Source organism: Melanotaenia boesemani, chromosome 17 (genome assembly GCF_017639745.1).
Source record: "Melanotaenia boesemani isolate fMelBoe1 chromosome 17, fMelBoe1.pri, whole genome shotgun sequence".
Lineage (NCBI taxonomy): Eukaryota > Metazoa > Chordata > Actinopteri > Atheriniformes > Melanotaeniidae > Melanotaenia > Melanotaenia boesemani.
The window spans coordinates 28,587,553-28,605,535 of NC_055698.1; the positions used below are offsets into that span (position 1 = coordinate 28,587,553).

The 17,983-nt window shown below is 39.2% G+C and overlaps 1 protein-coding gene across 4 annotated transcripts; it reads left to right on the forward strand.

The window, feature by feature from the left end:
• The first annotated feature begins 323 nt into the window (after window positions 1-323).
• Window positions 324-11,839, forward strand: LOC121656794 (epsin-2-like). Of its 4 annotated transcripts, none has more exons than XM_042011938.1 (11): window positions 324-416; window positions 997-1,144; window positions 1,239-1,346; window positions 2,023-2,178; window positions 3,958-4,086; window positions 4,501-4,621; window positions 4,731-4,906; window positions 5,117-6,461; window positions 8,437-8,583; window positions 8,975-9,136; window positions 9,648-11,839. In XM_042011938.1, exons 3-11 carry the CDS (start codon window positions 1,278-1,280, stop codon window positions 10,082-10,084), a joined length of 2,742 nt encoding a protein of 913 aa, XP_041867872.1. In that variant the 5' UTR covers window positions 324-416; window positions 997-1,144; window positions 1,239-1,277; the 3' UTR covers window positions 10,085-11,839. The 4 variants fall into 4 exon arrangements, with proteins under 4 accessions (XP_041867872.1, XP_041867874.1, XP_041867875.1 ...); XM_042011940.1 differs by having other exon boundaries at window positions 4,501-4,612; XM_042011939.1 differs by lacking the exon at window positions 324-416 and adding an exon at window positions 572-739.
• The last annotated feature ends 6,144 nt before the right edge of the window (window positions 11,840-17,983 follow it).

Here is a 17,983-nt window from a genome sequence, read left to right on the forward strand (position 1 = left end):
GTGTGTGTGTGTGTGTGTGTGTGTGTGTGTGTGTGTGTGTGTGTGTGTGTGTGTGTGTGTGTGTGTGTGTGTGTGTGTGTGTTTTACGACATAAAAACCACCAGACGGCATTCAAAATGTTATTCATATTTAATGGAAAGAGAGAGAGAGAGAGAGAGAGAGAGAGAGAGAGAGAGAGAGAGAGAGAAGTTTCCTGACATTTCTTTTTCTGTTTTAGAATCATAAATGCATAGATGGTTTACTGATAATCGCAGCGGAAGAAAATTAAATGTGTAAATAAATTAATTAATTAACAGATAAATAAATAAAATGTAAATCGTCAGGGGGCGTGGAAAAGCAGGTGTTGAAAACTGCGGAAGCGGAAACTGTTGTGTCGTGTCGTCTGTTTCCACGAAGATTCCCGAAAGCTACCCATGGTTAGTGCTGCATTTTTACCCTAAATATGCCTGTTTGATAGACGAAACAACACAAGACCAATTATTGGCAGTTTGAGCTACAAGCAGTGGTAGTTGCATGATTAAATAACCCTTCCGTTGGTCCATAATGCGTGCTGTTTAAGCTGACTTTTGCTTGCTTGATAACATCGCTTGGCCGTCAGCCATGTTGACGGCTGCTAGCTGTCTTCGGTCGCTCTCCGAGGTCCTGAAACGCGTATATTGACTCGCCATTGATTTGATACTTGATACCAAAACAACATACAATTAATATGGGTGACACTCAGCATCATGTTGCACTCTAAGTAAGATTTTCCTTTATGTTTTCTAACCCCAGCACCAGCATACTGGCAGCTAACTAGCATGTAGCTTAGCCAAACATAGCTAACTTAGGTGAGGATCTGTTTGTCGCAGTGATAACGTCAAAGTAAAAAGGAGAAACAAGCTGACACCTAGGTGTAGTTTAGCTTTGCGGTCACGCATTTATAATTGTCTGGAGATTGTTGCTCATTGTCAACCGTTGCCTCAGCATCTTTTTATGTTGACTTGTTCCTCCCTGCAGCTGTAGGATCTGATTTCTGACACCCTGACACAAACAAGAGCAGTCAGGAGGGACAGGGAGCAGCAGGATGGACGCTCACTGAGCCACAAATTGCACTCAAGCAACTAAAAATTCGACTTTTACTGAACAGAGGCAGATTTATTTGAAGGTATGTGCATGTGTTTTTATATGTGAACATATATTTGTTAATTGTTTTGTCCCATCACATTACGCTAGCAGTATTGTGTTTTTCTTTACATCAGATTGCGGTGGTTTGATTCTCCACCTCACAGCTGGAAATCATGACTACCTCTATGCTCCGACGGCAACTGAAGAACCTGGTCCAGAACTACTCTGAGGCTGAGGTCAAGGTACAAGGAACTGTTAGGGCTAACTTAGACTGCAGGGAAGTCAGATTGTTTCTTAAATCAGGTCTTTTGGACAGACTCCAGACATCACCAATTTTAATCAGCTGTTGTGGTAATTGCATTAGCATCTGTTACCATTGCTACACAGGTGATGTGACTTTCAAGGAAAAGCCGGAGGCTTCCTCCAGCTTTTCTGATTTGCTAAATTAGGTTTCAAGTTTTTATTCTACAGGCCGTTCTTTATAAAGTTTATCTGGTTAAAATCAGGACATGGCAAAAGTCTTATACTAATCAGCATATTTATTTGATATTACCTCAATTCAATTAAATATTTCACATCTAGCTTCTGTAAGTTCAATTAAGAACAATTGTGGAAATGATAGTCCCACTAAAGTATTGATAGAGTGAAGAGGCTGAAGATCAACTAAAGAAAAAAACATTTTTACAGTATTTTAATGTCACAGTGAGACATTCTTGACATTTGGTTTTTAGTTCTGGATGGGAAGGAATAGATGTCTTTTGCTGATCTAACAAGACATAATATTATTTACCATGATGAAATACTACCCTTCTTCCTCTTTCTCAAACTGCTGCAGTCATCTTTTTTCAGGCTGCCACTACTTAACACTTTCTGTACCTGCATTAGACAGCAGCAGTTATCTGTTTGCTTCTTTTGCAGGTGAGAGAAGCAACATCCAATGACCCATGGGGTCCATCCAGCTCTCAGATGGCTGACATTTCTGATCTTACTTACAATGCTGTTGCCTGCAACGAAATCATGACAATGCTCTGGAAACGGCTGAAAGATGACAGGAACTGGAGACATATTCACAAGGTGAGGGATGGAATGAGATACACTCAGAAAAATGCTAAACTCTGCTCAGATATTGTCTTGAGTAATTTTATCACTGTGGCTATAGATGGTAAAACTTTATGTATCAGTGTGTTAGTTATAACAGATAATTTTCAGATAAATTTGCTCTCAATCTGTTTTTTATTATAAACAAACTGCATGCATGGGCTCAACAATACAAGCTGACAATCCAATGTGTCTGTCTTTTCTTTTTGCTGAGTTAGTCCATCATTCATAAACCACATTCATGCCAGCATTTAGCTGCTGTGACATTTTATTTGTAATTCGTGAGAATGGGTAAAAAATAGCAATGTTCTCTATCAAACAGGGAAATTTTGCATTTACTGTGCTGGAGTTTGCTATATTTAAGAATTTAAATCGCATTTGGTACAGTTCAGTCAGGCATAGAAGTTGTTAAAGCTTAACTAAAATGTACAGTTAACTTCCTCATTGTTCAGGGGGCAGCATGAGATATGTGCAGTACTAAAGATCTTTGCACATGATGGGTAGCATCAATCCTAACATGTAGCACGCCAAAACCACAGGGAGACCATAACTAAAAGACTTAACCAAGCCTTGGTAAAAAACAAAACACAATTCAGACCTCAAGCAATTAAATGAACATGGAACAAAAACATGAGAACAGCACTGTCCACTTTAGAGCGTCTGATAATTTCTCCACTTCATGCAAACCACACACACAAGTCATCATATGAAAGCAGAGATTCTGTTAATTACAAAGATGTCTGTATCATCACTGTGGAGCAAAACCTCAGTGAGCTAGCAGCCAGGCAGCAGCAAACAAAAACAAATCACAACGCATGTCTTGCCTTTGCTGTTCTGTGGTTAAAAGTTATATTCCAGCTCTAAAAACCTCTGCTGCTGTGTTTCCAACAACTCAGTCTTTGTTTGAAATGGTCCATGAAGGTCCTGGTAGTTTCTTTAAAAATGTAGGTTGAATAGTATTTATAGTATTCACTCTTCCTATAATATAAAATCCTGCTGTTCACTCTTTCTAGAACCTCATGGTGTTTCTAAGGTGCATTTGGGGGCTATCCCTCCATTCTCCTGACTCTGACAATTGATAGAGGGTTCAGTTATCAAAATCAGTTGGTGGGTTTCCAAGATATCAACACCTTTATTAAAATATCTGTAAAACTGCTCGGGTTCACATTTTTTAGCTTTTACTTTTGCACAGTTGCTCATCAAACATCACTAATTGGCTGCTGGCTGTACAAGAATTTACCCTCACGGGATAATAAAGATACCTTGAATTCCTAGATGAATCAAGCTGCTATCCTCCAGTTGTGGAGTAATGTGGTGAGATAACCATTTGAATTTTCTACACTGTTCCAGGTGAATTTACTCTGACAGAGTAACACTTGATCTTGATTTTGATATATCTGTAGTACTTGTAAAGACATACTATATATGTTTATTTTGGGTAAAGGAGACAAAAAATAGGCCTTGTGATCCAAATGATCCATTTGCAGATTACATAAATTTTTTAAGGTTATTTTATGAGGTTACAGTTATCAGTGATCAGTTCCACCAATGTTATTACCATCTTTATCTTTTTTACATGAATCATTACTTCATACTGACACAAAGTTTTATTCATTTCATCACTTGTACTGAGTGAATTCCTGAATAACATGGAAATTTAAAGTGAAGTTGTAGCAGTTTTAAGAAGACTTTATGAATTGCCTGTGTAGTTTGTCCTGCTATACTATTTTTTTCTGATCATCTGCTTCATCCCAGTCTCTGACACTGCTGGAGTACATATTGAAAACCGGTGATGATCGTGTGCTGCTGAAAATGAAAGACAACGTTTACATCGTCAAGGCTCTCACAGAGTATCGCTTTGTGGAAAAGGATGGCAAAGATCAGGTGATACTTACCTTCAGATAATGTCCAAGGCAGTCAGCCTTTTAGCTTCCATTAAATGGCTGCACACAATATACATAAAGGTTATCCATTACTGGCACTAAAACATTAATGTCATCACACTTATTTCTAAACTCCAGGTCCGGTTCAAAACAAAAGCAAAAACCGTTTATGCTTTTTAGATTCACAAACACAGGAAACATACAGTTTTGACAACATTTGCAGGGTTCAAGTGAGATTTTTTTTATATTCTACTGAATATAATTATTGTTTTTGTTTAAATATTAGACATAAATATTATTTTACAAGACCTGTATCATTTGGTTGTTTTTTTTGTAAAAGTACGTTTGCCAAGGGGGGAGCTTTCTGAAATAGTTGAGGCCAATTTCCAGTCTAATGTAGCCATCTTTATCTTAGGGTGCAAATGTAAGGGAGAAGGCCAAAGTTGTTCTTGTTCTAATGGAGGATGATGACAAACTGAAGGCAGAGAGAGAATTTGCTGTAAAGACCAGAGAAAAGACATCAAAAGGTGCTGCTGGTAAGCCATTTTTTTTCCTTAAAGGATCACTGCTTAATATTTGTCATTGTTCTAGTTTACCTGTCTAACATAAATCTCTTTTAATTTCCTTCATATCCGTTATGACCAGGCTCATCTGCAGATGATGTAAAGGATCCCAACTACAAGCCATGCTATGTTGCTGGGGCTACAGGACTTCCATCATTGTCCAACATACCTTCTGTGGCTGACCTGACCGCTTCCTTCGAAGCCCGCAAAGAGGAGCGTCTTCGAGAGGAATCTGAAAAGAAAGAGGTGGCGAGAAGGGTGAGTGTATTGCAAGTACAAAACACAGCAATAGCAAATTTACATGGAAGCAGCAATTTCACCAGTATTATCCTACACTGCTGCAGTACTGTTAAATGTTGACTCACATGTATTATGATCAATATTTACTTTAATCTTGTATATCAACACAATAGTTTTGTCATCACAAAAGTGTGTTGCATTGACCAGTTCTCAATTTTTGTATTCTAGGCCAAGATGAGTGAAGATGAGCTTAAATGGGAGGATGCAGGTAAAGGTGCTGACACGAAAGTTGATGCTTGGGGAGGAGAGAAAGAAGAAGAAGAGGAGGAGGAAGGGAAATCGGACGCATGGGGAGCTCCCAAGGAGCCGAGGAGTGATGCTTGGGGAGCTCCTGCCAGAACTGAAGATGCATTTGCAGCAGCAAAAACTGATGAGGACCCCTTTGCAGCTCCAAAGAATGGAGAAGACCCCTTTGCAGCTCCAAAGAATGGAGAAGACCCCTTTGCAGCTCCAAAGAATGGAGAAGACCCCTTTGCAGCTCCAAAGAATGGACAAGACCCCTTTGCAGCTCCAAAGAATGGACAAGACCCCTTTGCAGCAGCAAAAACTGACAAAGATCCATTTGCGGCACCAAAGAGTGAAGAGGATCCATTTGCAACACCAAAAGGCAAATCTGATCCCTTTACTGCATCAAAAGATGACCCTTTCAGTGCACCTAAAGATGCCACAGACCCCTTCAGTGCACCCAAAAACAAAGATGATCCATTTGCTGCACCAAAAGATAAACCAGATCCCTTTAGTTCTTCGAACAATGATCCATTTAATGCTCCCAAGGATGATCCGTTTAATACACCAAAAGATGATCCATTCAATGCGCCCAAGGACGATCCATTCACTGCACCTAAAGATGATCCATTCAATGCTCCCAAGGACGATCCATTCACTGCACCTAAAGATGATCCTTTTAATGCCCCCCAAAACAACGCTTTTACCACCTCATCTGAAGATCCTTTTAACACCCCAAAAGATGACCCTTTCACTGCTCCAACATCAGCTGCCCCTAAACAAGAACCAACATTATCTAAAGATGATCCTTTCACCACTCCCACAACACCACCTAAAGACCTTGTTTCAACACCAACCAAACCTGTTCAAGATGATCCTTTTACTTCACCGACAACACCACCAAAGGAGGATCTTTTATCTACATCATCCATGCCTACAAAAGGCGACCCCTTTGCTGCACCAACAACACCCCCTCAAGAGGATCCTTTCTCTGTAACATCTAAACCTACAAAGGATGATCCCTTTGCTTCACCGTCAACACCCCCTAAAGAGGACCCATTCACAGTGCCAGCAAGCCCACCAAAAGATGATGCCTCAGATCCCTTTAATGCCCCTCCAGAGGCATTGCCCCAAGATGGTGCAGATGCCTGGGGGGCAACTTCTGCTCCAAAGGAAACAAAGAGTGGAGATCCCTGGGGGGATGGAGCAAGTGCCTCTTCACCTCTTGATAATTCTGACCCATTCGGGGATTCAAGCGCGCCAGACAACGACCCATGGGGAGCCCCAGGTAAGAAACAAATGAAAAAACTCTGAAGCATCGTTGCTAATTCTTGTAACATAAGAATGCATCTTTATATTCACATAGTCCATGATCAGTTTTTTTCAACAAGTAGTTATAACAGAGTTTCAGATATAATAACAGCTTAGAAGTTTAATTCAGCTTTAAATACCAATTCATAACAACGTCATCTCAAGGCACTTTAAAGATATAATCAATTCAAGCCAAGTCATTGTGATCCAATTAAAACAAATCTACATTAGTCTGATTAATATGTTCCAACAAGCCAATTCAGGAAAAAAATATTCATCTAAGGAAATTTAGGGGATTGCATTGAATCTTGCCTTTGATTAAACTCCTCATCCTGAGCATGCACACGGCGGCAGGTGACGGTGGGAAAGGGGAAAAAATAGCTTTTTAACAACAAGGAAAAGCTTTGGACAGAACTCAGTTTAGGGAAGGCAGCCATCTGCCTCGACCAGCTGGGGAGACAGGAAAGAGGGATCATCAAGCACCACAACGTTTAGCCAGGGTGACTTGCAGAGAGAGATAAGAGGGTTGCAAGTGACAAACAAAATCAAAAGGATCACAAACAGAAGGAAAAAAAGCAATGTGGCATTTTTATTATGGTGTCTCTGCATGGACAAACAACTCTGTGTGAAGTTTAAAACTGCAGTGCTGGCTTTGTTTGATGGATGCTAGAGAACCGTTTGGGATAGGTAACACCTTCATAGCCACATGGAAGAAGACAGTACACATGGACACAAGTAGTTACCTGTAGTGCAGTCTTTGCTACATATGGGGCCAATGAATCCACTCCAAGATGAAAACAGGTTTATGTCTGGAATTTTGGCCAATGACAGCCACTGTCCATTCACAGCTGTGCTTGGCATTTCGATACCCATCTTTACCACCAGATGGCAGTAAATTTTGTAATTTCAAATTCTTCTATCAGCAGGTGCTAGGTTAGATCAGCAGGAAGGTAACTAAAAACTGCATTTACAGCTGCCTCTGTCGGATCTTGTAATCTATTTACATTTCTAAGAGCAAACAGTTTTGTGGGTGTTGTTAAAAAATTGTTTGTACAGGAACATAATCTGAAACCGCTCTGCATAATAGCAGAAAATCAGAAGCAACAACCAGTCAACTTGATTGCGAGATCAGTTTCTCATACTATCTGAGTTTCAGTGGTTCCCAAACTTTTTGAGCCACGACCCCCAAGATAACATGTCTTAAAAAGTCTTTTTCTCACTGAATAATAAGTAACACGAAATTTAGATTTTTAAAATATGCTCTAGATCAGTGGTTCCCAACCTGGGGTCCGGCCCCCCAGAGAGCACCGGGGGTCCCCTGAGGCTTTGAACATTTAGAGCCATTGTGATCAATGTCCACACATTGTCCCTTTCTTAAGAAAAAGAGTAAGGCTATATTGTTGTACATTTAACTTCGGCTTTATCAAAGGACCGACCTCAGACAAAATACATTACTTGTGGTGACAATCTCACTTTCAAACCATAAAACCAAGCATGGTTGCAGCACAGCGTGGGGCAGGGGGACCCATGGCTTTTTAGTATGAAGTTTGGGGGGGTCCCCAAAGAAAATAGGTTGGGAACCACTGCTTTAGATCATTTAGTCAGTGCAGAATATCTGCCTAGTTCTTGGATGGCAGGAGGGATTGTTAAATGAACATATAGTTAAATGCAAATAATAAAACATCTCTTTCCATAAAAGGAGTTGGTGCTACCTGTGAAAGACTAACAAATAGAGGACAGTTACGCATTAACCCACTGATCTGATGCAACATGTGCATGCTTTTACCTGCTGATCATTTTCAAACACATCAATATTTTTCTTTCTCCTATTAAACATCAAGATAAAGTAAATAAATTAGAAAAATAACTTTTTTGTTTCAGGTCGACATATTAAAATTCCATTTTTGTTTTCTCCTGTTTGAGACTGTTTTATGCTTCATTTAACAATTTAGCTTCAGCTCCAGTCAATGCAGACGATGCATGGGGTGCAACTGCTCCACCTTCAGACTCCTCCCCATCTGGAGACCCCTTTGGAGATGGAGCATCTAAGAACAATGATCCCTGGGGTGCACCAAGCAACACAGGTGGCAGCGGTGCAGGTAAATTCTATATGACTGCCTGAACATATATTTCTGTGATCCATCAATCATTCATATTAACATCCTCTGACTGTCTGCTTCTCATTAGGCCGTCTAAAGCCCCACTATGATTCAGCTCATTAAATTCTGAGTAGACTGCTGACATGTAGGCTTAAACTGTGTGCTTTTGTCTGTGCTTACGTTAACTTTTTAACTGTGCAAAAAGTGACTTGCATGTCTAATTTTCCTCCATTTTTATCTTCATTTCATTTCCATCTTCCCATCAATCAGCAGGCAGCTAACAATCTTAATCAATTAACTTTCTCTCCCGCTTTGCTTTCTCTTCCTCCCTGGCCTGTCCCCCAAAAGAAAACACCTTTTAGAGTAGCATTGGACCTTTATTTTTTTGCAGGAAAGCAAATGTTGCAGGAGGACGATAAATACAGAAAGGCCGCTTCCTTCCTGGGTTCTGCTGGGGCATCACTGGTTGACTTGGACGATCTGTTTTCTTCTAACCCCAAACCCGGACAACGCCCCCTCATCAGCACGCTCTCTGCCCAAACACAAGCCATCGGTAAGGACAGAAAGAGAGCTTCACTCTGGGTGACAGATACCATTTTTGACTTTATGTGGAAGTACTTGTGGCTCACTTGACTCAAAAGGATGCCCAATCAGCTTCGTTGGCTGAGATGCTAAATGTAAGTCGCTCAGTGGGGGACGTTTCAAATGCATTCCACTACAGCTCAGCTGAAGTCTTCAGTCCAGAGAGAGACAGGTACACAGAGAGGGGGGTGCAGACAGTTTTGACATTAGTATAGTATTAGTTTGTATGGAAAAGCTTATTGTGATTGTGATGTTCCTCCCCCTGTGGTCTTGCTGTCATGTATAGATGTTATGTATGTGTGTGTATGAGCATTAGTGACCTATTGTGAAGTAACTAGTGTATATTAACAAGCAACAATTGTCTCACCCCCTCTCTCTGCTCTGGTGCATTTTCTCTTTGCTGAAATACTTCAAACTGTAAATCCCTCCTTCACCCTTTCCCCTCATTTCCCTACCATCCTGTTACTGTCTTCATTTCCCAGGCAATTTCAAAGCTAAGGACATAGCAGCTGCTCCTATGGCCACATCTGGAGCTTTTGCTGAAACATCAGCTTATTATTCCAGCCTAGCACCCCCAAGTGCTGCAATTTCACCTGCTTTTGGTGCTACCAATCCTACAGGTGAAACTCCCCTGTTCCTGCAACCATCATATGCTCTAGGATATGCTGCCAGTATGCTCCAGGCGGTTCCAGAAATTAGAATGGTACAACCTCCATATCCACAAATAGGACTGGGAATGGCGCAATCTGGGAGTAATCCTTTAGGAACTGGACATGCTCTATCCAGTTTCATAGGAGAGAACAACCCAGCAGGAGCAGGTATCTTTAGATCTTCCAGTCCACAAACCACAGGTGGTAGTCTCGTAGGCAGTGGGCTGGATGAGACAATCAACAAAAACAACAATCCATTCCTGTTCTGACAGGTGGACATGTAAAGCTTCTTTCATATATCCAAACTGAATTTTTGTTTTTGAACAAATCAGCAAAGCACTACAGAGGGTACTTCTGCATGTTGTAGCTAGAAGATTACAGATTTCCTTCATGTTGACTGCACAGGTAGCCTCTGGTTTCTGTTCACCATGTAATGAAAATCAAGCCTTTCATTTCCACCTTTTTCTTAATTTCCCATTTATTGGGACGGTGTGTAGCTTGGAGAAACACTTGAAAAGAGATTGATTTTGTCAGTTGTGCATACTTTGACAAGCTCAGCTGTTGCCATGTCCTTCAGTGCACACAAAAAAGCATTTTGAAAACTAATAATTCACTTCCGTGTCTTCCCAGTTGAGATGAGTTTAAGGTTGCTTGTTCTGTCCCAGCTTTTAACTTGAAAGACACTAAAATTACAGATGTGAAATCAGGGGCTACCTGGAAGGTATAAAATATAATCCTTCAGCCCCCCCCCCCCCATGCTTGCATCCCCTCTGTGAAATCTCCTCACATTTATTTAATAAAACATCCATTAATTAGATAGACGGAGCTCATCATGTTATCAAAAATCCACAAAGAAAATCTGCAAACTCCAACAAATCTGTTGGATTTATTTTCCGTGCACAAGTCTGAGAAACAGAGAGCGCCTAAGAGTGAGTGTCTTTGTGAAACCACTGAAGAATTACTGTGTATGTGAGTGTTGTATGGTTCTTTGATGGGACATGTGAAACATTAATGGAAAAACATCACTGTAGGTTTTCATTGAGCGTGCATGTATTTATACAACACGGCCCGTGTGTGTGTGAAGTGTGTGCACGCGGTGTGGATGTGCAGTATTTATCGTGCTGATGTAAATAGTGGAAATAATTACAGATAAAACCTTGAAGTATACTGTATATCGGAGTGTTAGAATCTATTTATTGATCTATTTAGTGATTGAGTTATTGCTTGATTAATTATCGATGCAGCAGCGGCCTCCAGCTCAAATTCAGGTGAACTTTGATGATGGTGTAACTAGCGGGCAGGTTGGCCTGATGTGATTTGGATCAGATTATAACTTCACTTGGTAACCAGCAGTGGCTTTAACTTCCTGGTTTAGGTTTGTCATTCTGGATTCATCGTTATGGAAATGCATCTTATGTGTATGTCCCAACATTAACAAAGAAACAAACTTTTAGCTGCAGCGTTGGCTAAATAAAACCCAAATTTGAAAACTTCTTTATGTGCATGCTGTCTGACTATACACCGTAATGTGTGTGTGTGTGTGTGTGTGTCTGCCCTTCAGTTATTTGATGTATGAGTGAATGATAATGTATTTCAGCACACGCTTCGTTTATGTGATTTCAGACAGCAACGTGAAGCTGATTTAACATTTCATTTTGAGAGTGCGAAGAGTAGCAGGACAAGTTAATAAGCTATGAAAACATCCGCCAATTAAAGCCACTCTGAGAGCAGTCAGGGCCGATGACATTTAAGAGGTCACTTTAGAGTTGTTAGCATTATTTGTGTTTACCAGGGTCATATGTGTCCTGCTAAACGTGGACATTTGTGTAAATTGGACTGAAACACATTAGAGAAGTGTTAGAGTAAAGAGGTGTCAGGATGGCTACACGTCCATGTGACTTATTATTTTTCTGATTTAATTTTGTATTAAATGAATTTATTTTGCTGTGTATTTAAATTAAAAGCTGTGTTGTAAACTGTGACAGTATACAGTACATTTGAGAAATAAAATTATACACAAAGTTGTCAGTTTCATTTTTCTGTTGCAAATTATCTGAATTTTTCTCTCAATTTATTTAATAATATTTTCTTTAAACTTGATTTTAGATAGATGCTGTTTTCTTCATATTCAGCTTTTTTCTGTAGCAAAAGGATCCTGCCTCACGCCGCCACAAGAGGGCCATAAATGCATTCAGATTTGCAAAAGCTTGCATTTGCTGTCTGGACGCTTCATACCAGGGACCCCTTAATCCTGGTCCTTGACGGCTGGCGTCCTGCGGGTTTTAGAAGTTTCCGTTCTGCAACACACCTGATTTCTGCTCAAGCTCTGCACAAGTCTGCTAATTGCAGCCTCTAAAACCTGCAGGACACCGGCCCTAAAGAACCAGGATTGAGGATTCATGTTGTATACAATCCAGAATATCCTGCTAAAACTACATTTTCCTAGTTTCTTTTTTTATGTGCATTACAGCACTTAAAAGATTTCTTTCCTTAGTGAATATTTAACATGCACTGTGAAGACTGTTGAAAACTGAGTTGCACATTAGATTTAATCCTATTTATTTGGTCAATTTCTCCCTTTATCATCTTCAGTTTCATCTATCAATGTTTCAGCATTTTGGTCACGAAGCTGTTTTAGAAACTCATACGTTTGCACAATGTACATTAAATGGAGCTTAAAGACATTTACAATCCACTACAAATATTTGCATATTCACATATTCTGCACTTTTTAGTGATATTGGAAATGAAATTATGAGCATTTGTAGCCACTTGAGATTTTTTGTGTACAATATGATGGACAAAAACTAGTTATTTAACCATTCCATTAATTCACTCATTCAGTTATTTCCTGATTAATTTAGAAGTGTGAGATAAGTGGAAGCCATTACAGAATTGGTAGAGATGTAGGATAAACAGCTGAGCCGGATCTGAGTCTTTCCATTCACTGAGAGAGGAGCTTAGTGTCTAAAAACAGAGAGGAGAGATTGTGAATTTGACAGTTTGTCAGCATATGTGTTACATTAGGACATAATGGTTAGCTGAGTCTTTATGTTGCTTCTTTTTTTTTAACACGTGCAAGTCAGGTTAGATAATCCTGAACAAAAGCTTCTTATTTATAGCATTCCAGTTCCCAAATAATTAAAATAACTAATGAATATTTTTCCCCTTGAGCATGAACCACTTAAGTGATTAAAACCTCTGTAAGCTTGCATGAAATCTAAATGTGTAGCACAAAGGTGACACCAGCCATGGTTGCTGACTTGTAGGCTAAGCCTGTGTACTACAGAATCACAATTTAACCTACAACAAGAAGGTGTTCATAGTAACTATAGTTGTTACTTTCAGCCATGAAAGTCCTACAGTACAAATATAAACAGCACAAATGTTATTTGATTCCACGCTGATAAGGTAACAAAACACTGTGGCTTTGAAATGCTTAACAAGCTCAGTAAGTTGGCATCTATGTTAGCAGCGAGCTTAGCGCCACCACAGCAATGTTAGCTCATTACTACCTTTGTAATAAAATAATGTTAACTCCATCAGATTGGCTCCATTGAACATTTACTGAACATAGTTTACATAAACTGTTGAGTTTGCCATGATAACAAACTAGGACCAAACTGTGATCAGATGTCCTGTAAATAACAGTTTTACCGGGTCAAGTGCATCTGTGCTGATTTAAGAATGTAAGGAATTATCACCGGGCCTGCAAGTATTGGATATAACTTAATTAAAATATCGAGTTTTAAAATATTTAAAATGAATGTTTTCTGTCCTCCTCTCAGTTATTTCAAACCCTTTAGGATTTTTCTGATGCACTAGTGCAGGGATCACCAACTATAGTCCTGTGGATTTTACATGTTTACTTCCTGCAATGCACTTGAGTCAAATTTTCACGAGGTCATTAAGAGGCTTGTGAACTTGACAATAAGCTGTCATTTGAGTCAGGTGTGGTGCTGCAGGGAAACGTCTGAAACCTGCAGCAAAGTTGGTTATCCTGCAGTAGAGTGCAGCACATTGGCCTACCACTCTATATTCAGGAAGAAAATGTACGTACTGTAGTATTAGTTTGGAAAATTTCTCCATGGGTCCAGATGGATTTTTATACAGATTAGAAACCGTTATAATGAGAGCTGTTTGATAAATTTCCATGTTAATCTACAGGTTTTCCAAATTCAGTGAAACAAATAAAGTGTCCAGAACAGAGGGACAGAGCATTTGTCAGTTTAAGCTAAAGATCAGATCTGTTACTAATAAAAAGTGAGTACAGATTTTAAATTCCTTGGATATTATAATGCAGTCTTCTAAGCAGACCTAAGAACTTGAGGTCAAAGACTTGACTTGGCTTGGCATAAAAGGACTTGTGAACATCTATGCTGAATGCCCACAACTCCGTGTGCGAGGTGACAACCCTCTGAACTTTAAAACTGCTGCCCCAGCCTTGTTTGATAGGTGATAGAACTACAAGAAATGCCTAAAAAGCATGGTTGGAATTACGAGAGAGCTAAGGGGAACCTGGTGGAAGCTCTAAAAATAGTTCACTTTAGGGTTACATTTAATTTTTCCATAAGTTTAATATTGTTTCTTTAAAAGAAAGCGTTAATTTGTCAGCATTCTGTGTTAAGTAATTTATTTAATTTATTAAATAAATTTCCAAACAACACAGGTGATCCATTCTTTTTCTCTTATCGTGGGCAGCAGCTTTGTTTGTTAGCTGAATACTTTAAGACACCAAAACAACAACATCTCAATTTGCTGCTTTTTATGGTTTAAAGAACTTTTTGTTATATGAGATGTTCCAGATCGAACAAGCTGCATACAGCAGTAGCACAATGTTTTTGGAAGTAGCCATGTTGTTGACCACATTACATGCACTAATGTATTTGTGCATTCATGTGACTTGTGAAGTTGCAGTGCACGCCTGAAGCTAAGGCTACCCCGAAAGCCCCTGTGTAATTCAAGCCCTGTAAAGCAGTCATTGCTGCACCTGAACCCACTGGATCCACGTCCAGATGAAACCGCATTTATGTCTGGAAGACTTTTTGGCCACTGATGGCCACCGTCCATTCACAACTGGCTTTGGCATTTAAACTAATTTCTATGTCCATCTTTACCACTGAATGTCAGTAATTCATACAAACTGTGCCTTTAAGTTTAATTTGGATTCCAACAAAATAATACAAAAAGTCTCAGAACAATCAGTTTTTCTTTTTTCCAATCGATAACAATATATTAATCACAAATGTTTTAGGCCTCAATAATCATGCAGTGAAAATCTGATACAAGCCACGGTAATTGTAAGTTTTATGTGTGTTGTATATAATGTTTTCAGCAAGTACACCAGAAAAAGAACAGTTCAAAGAAAAATCATCCAAGCAACCCACATTATTACGTTCATGATTGCATGGGCATGGGGGTGTTAAAGCCCATCCCAGCTGTCTTTTAGGGAAATGATAGGCTGCCAGTCCATCAGAGTGGAAACAGTGGCATACACTCAAGCCTACAATCAATTTTAGGGTCACCAGTTAATACAACGTGCCTGTTTTGGGGCCATGGAAGTGATGCAGGCTTAAAAGAAATCATAGAAAGTGTAATTATGCCATGACATTCATGTCCCTGACAAGTGTATGTAAACATCTGACCACAACTGTACAGCTGAGCTGGATTATGTTAAGAAGGTTCAAAAGTCTAAAGAGCAGCATGTACCATGAGATTACAACACTATCACAGTCATCTCAATCCAAGCAGTTCTATACCATGGTGTCAAATTAATCATTATGGGTCAGGAGAGAAGAAAGAAAAAGACCACAGAGATGGAGAAAAAGCTGCGGGGATGAAGGAATGGACACAGTTTGAGGAGCGAAGGGGAGGGAAAGTAACAGATGGACTTATGAGGATTAGAGGAAATCTGGGTGGGTTTCTGATGGAAGCTCACCCAAGACAGCGGAGAGAGTGATGAGAATGATGAAGGATGCTGAATCCATGCTTTAGGGACGCTGGAAGAATCCCAAACTGAACCTCTCCTGGGTTCCCTGATGTGGTAGGTGTGTTTTTCTTTCTTTTTAAATGATTCTTTATCTTGCAATACAAACAGTATCTAGCTAGAAGTTGGACTCTGTAAGCTGCTGCTGGATTTTCTAATCACACGCTTGGGCTGAAAGATTTTGGGCTCATCCTGATGAGATGATATCTCACACGGAAAGAGCAGCAAAGCACATTTTTAGATTTAATTTAGTTGGGATCTTAATATTCTGCTGTTCTTCCATTTTGTATCAGAACTAAAACTAACCCCAAAAATCACCAGCAATATATGTTTAAATGTTTAAGACTAAATTGTCTTAAAGCTGTTTTCCTTCATTATCAAGACTAAAGATTAATTTAAAATGACCCCGTTCATAATGGGAGTTTAGCTAAATCATGTTTAAATTTAGTAAATCAAGATTTGCAATTAACTCTGTTGCACAGTGAAAGACTTATTTTAATTTAAAACATGAATGATTATTTATTTTAACCAAAATTAAAGAGTGTGATCATCATGGAAATGTTTGGGAACCTCAGAACCACCATAAAACTAAATAGGTATGCATTTAATTCATTTTTTGTATCCGAATTAAATTTATCAAATCTCAAATTTAAAGGTGTCTAAAAACTAAAAGCAGCCTCTCCATGTTTGCTCCTAACTCTGGGAATAGAAAGCAAGCCTAACTTGCCTGGAGGGTTCATAGTATACCTGAAGGTTTGAGATGTACTGTGTTAAAGATTTATTAAACAGCAGCAGAATTTTTAAATCAACTCTTTAGGGAGCCAGAATAAAGACCTCAAAACAGGTCTTGGTATGCACCAGAAATGGTCTGAATTTTTTACATACTCAAAGAAGTACAGATATTTAAGGATTCTGGCCCTTTTCCTGCAGCGAGGAGGGATATGATCCACCTTTCTGGTGAGAACCTGAGCAACAGCATTCTGGATCAGCTGCAACTGTCCGACCAACTTTTGTAGTAAACCTGTTAATAAACTGTTCCAGTGGTCCAGTCTGCTGAAATTTAATGCATGGACCAGTTTTTCCAAGTCACTCTGACACATCCATCCTTTAATCCTAGCAATGCTCTCCAGGTGATAAAAGGCCGTTTTTCTCAGAGATTACTGCTAAAAATTCAGCTCAGAATCCAAGATAACGCCCAGATTTCTGGCTTGGTTTGTGTTACTTAACAAAGTAGATTTAAGCAGGGTGCTGATTTTTAGTCGTTCCTCTACTGATCCAAAAAAGAGCAGAATAAAGTAACTACTCATTTATTCCTGCCCTATTTACTAGTCATAACTTGCTTTGTCTATAGTTGTCATACTACATCAAATAAATGTCAGATTCAGGTTTATTTGTCAGCAGTGTCAAAAGCGATGCAAAGCAGAATGAAATAACAAGCATGGCTCCACTAAAAAAGACAGGAATATCTGACTAGTATATACATGTACAAACACACAAATAGGTTAAAAAGCACTTAAAACTTATAAATATCAAGACTATGTAAAATAAATCCCTCTCCCATCTCTCCTGAGAAAAATAAAAGCAGAAAATTAAATAAATAAGCATATATACCTCTGTATAGTCCTTAAAAATACACAGATGTACTATATTCTAGGTATACTCCAAACTTATCTATATTTCCATACATACATACAGTGTACATACATATACACACACACACACACACACACATATATATATATCAACATACAAACATTACATATGTTGTTTGTCCTACACAATTCATATGTGTGCAAAAATATGAGCATGATTGCAAAAAAAGCCATCTGTACTTGGCTAGTGGTGTCCTCACTTTGCACCATGAGCTGATCTGATGGACTGAATTAATCCATCCAAAATTAGTCACTGGTTACTCATGACAAGTTATGAGGGGGGGTTCCAGGCATTTAAACTCGTTTGTGGTCATGTTGTTGCCCCATGCCACCATCACATGAAATGGTGGTGAAATCATCTGGAGAGGAACCTCAATATATATACCACATGTTCCTTATATGTTACATGCAGGTAGAATGCTGAGTTTTAACTGGAGGAGCTGGCTGTTGTCTTTTGGCATCACCATTGAGCTACACATTATTCTATTCAGACATCCCTCTTTGGATAAATGAGCAGATAGGTCAACAAC

Coding starts and splice junctions, on each gene's coding strand:
- LOC121656794 (XM_042011938.1), top strand. CDS start 1,278: ATGACTACCTCTATGCTCCGACGGCAACTGAAGAACCTGGTCCAGAAC. Junction 4,622..4,730: donor GACATCAAAAGGTGCTGCTG/GTAAGCCATTTT, acceptor CGTTATGACCAG/GCTCATCTGCAGATGATGTA. Junction 4,907..5,116: donor AGAAAGAGGTGGCGAGAAGG/GTGAGTGTATTG, acceptor TTTGTATTCTAG/GCCAAGATGAGTGAAGATGA.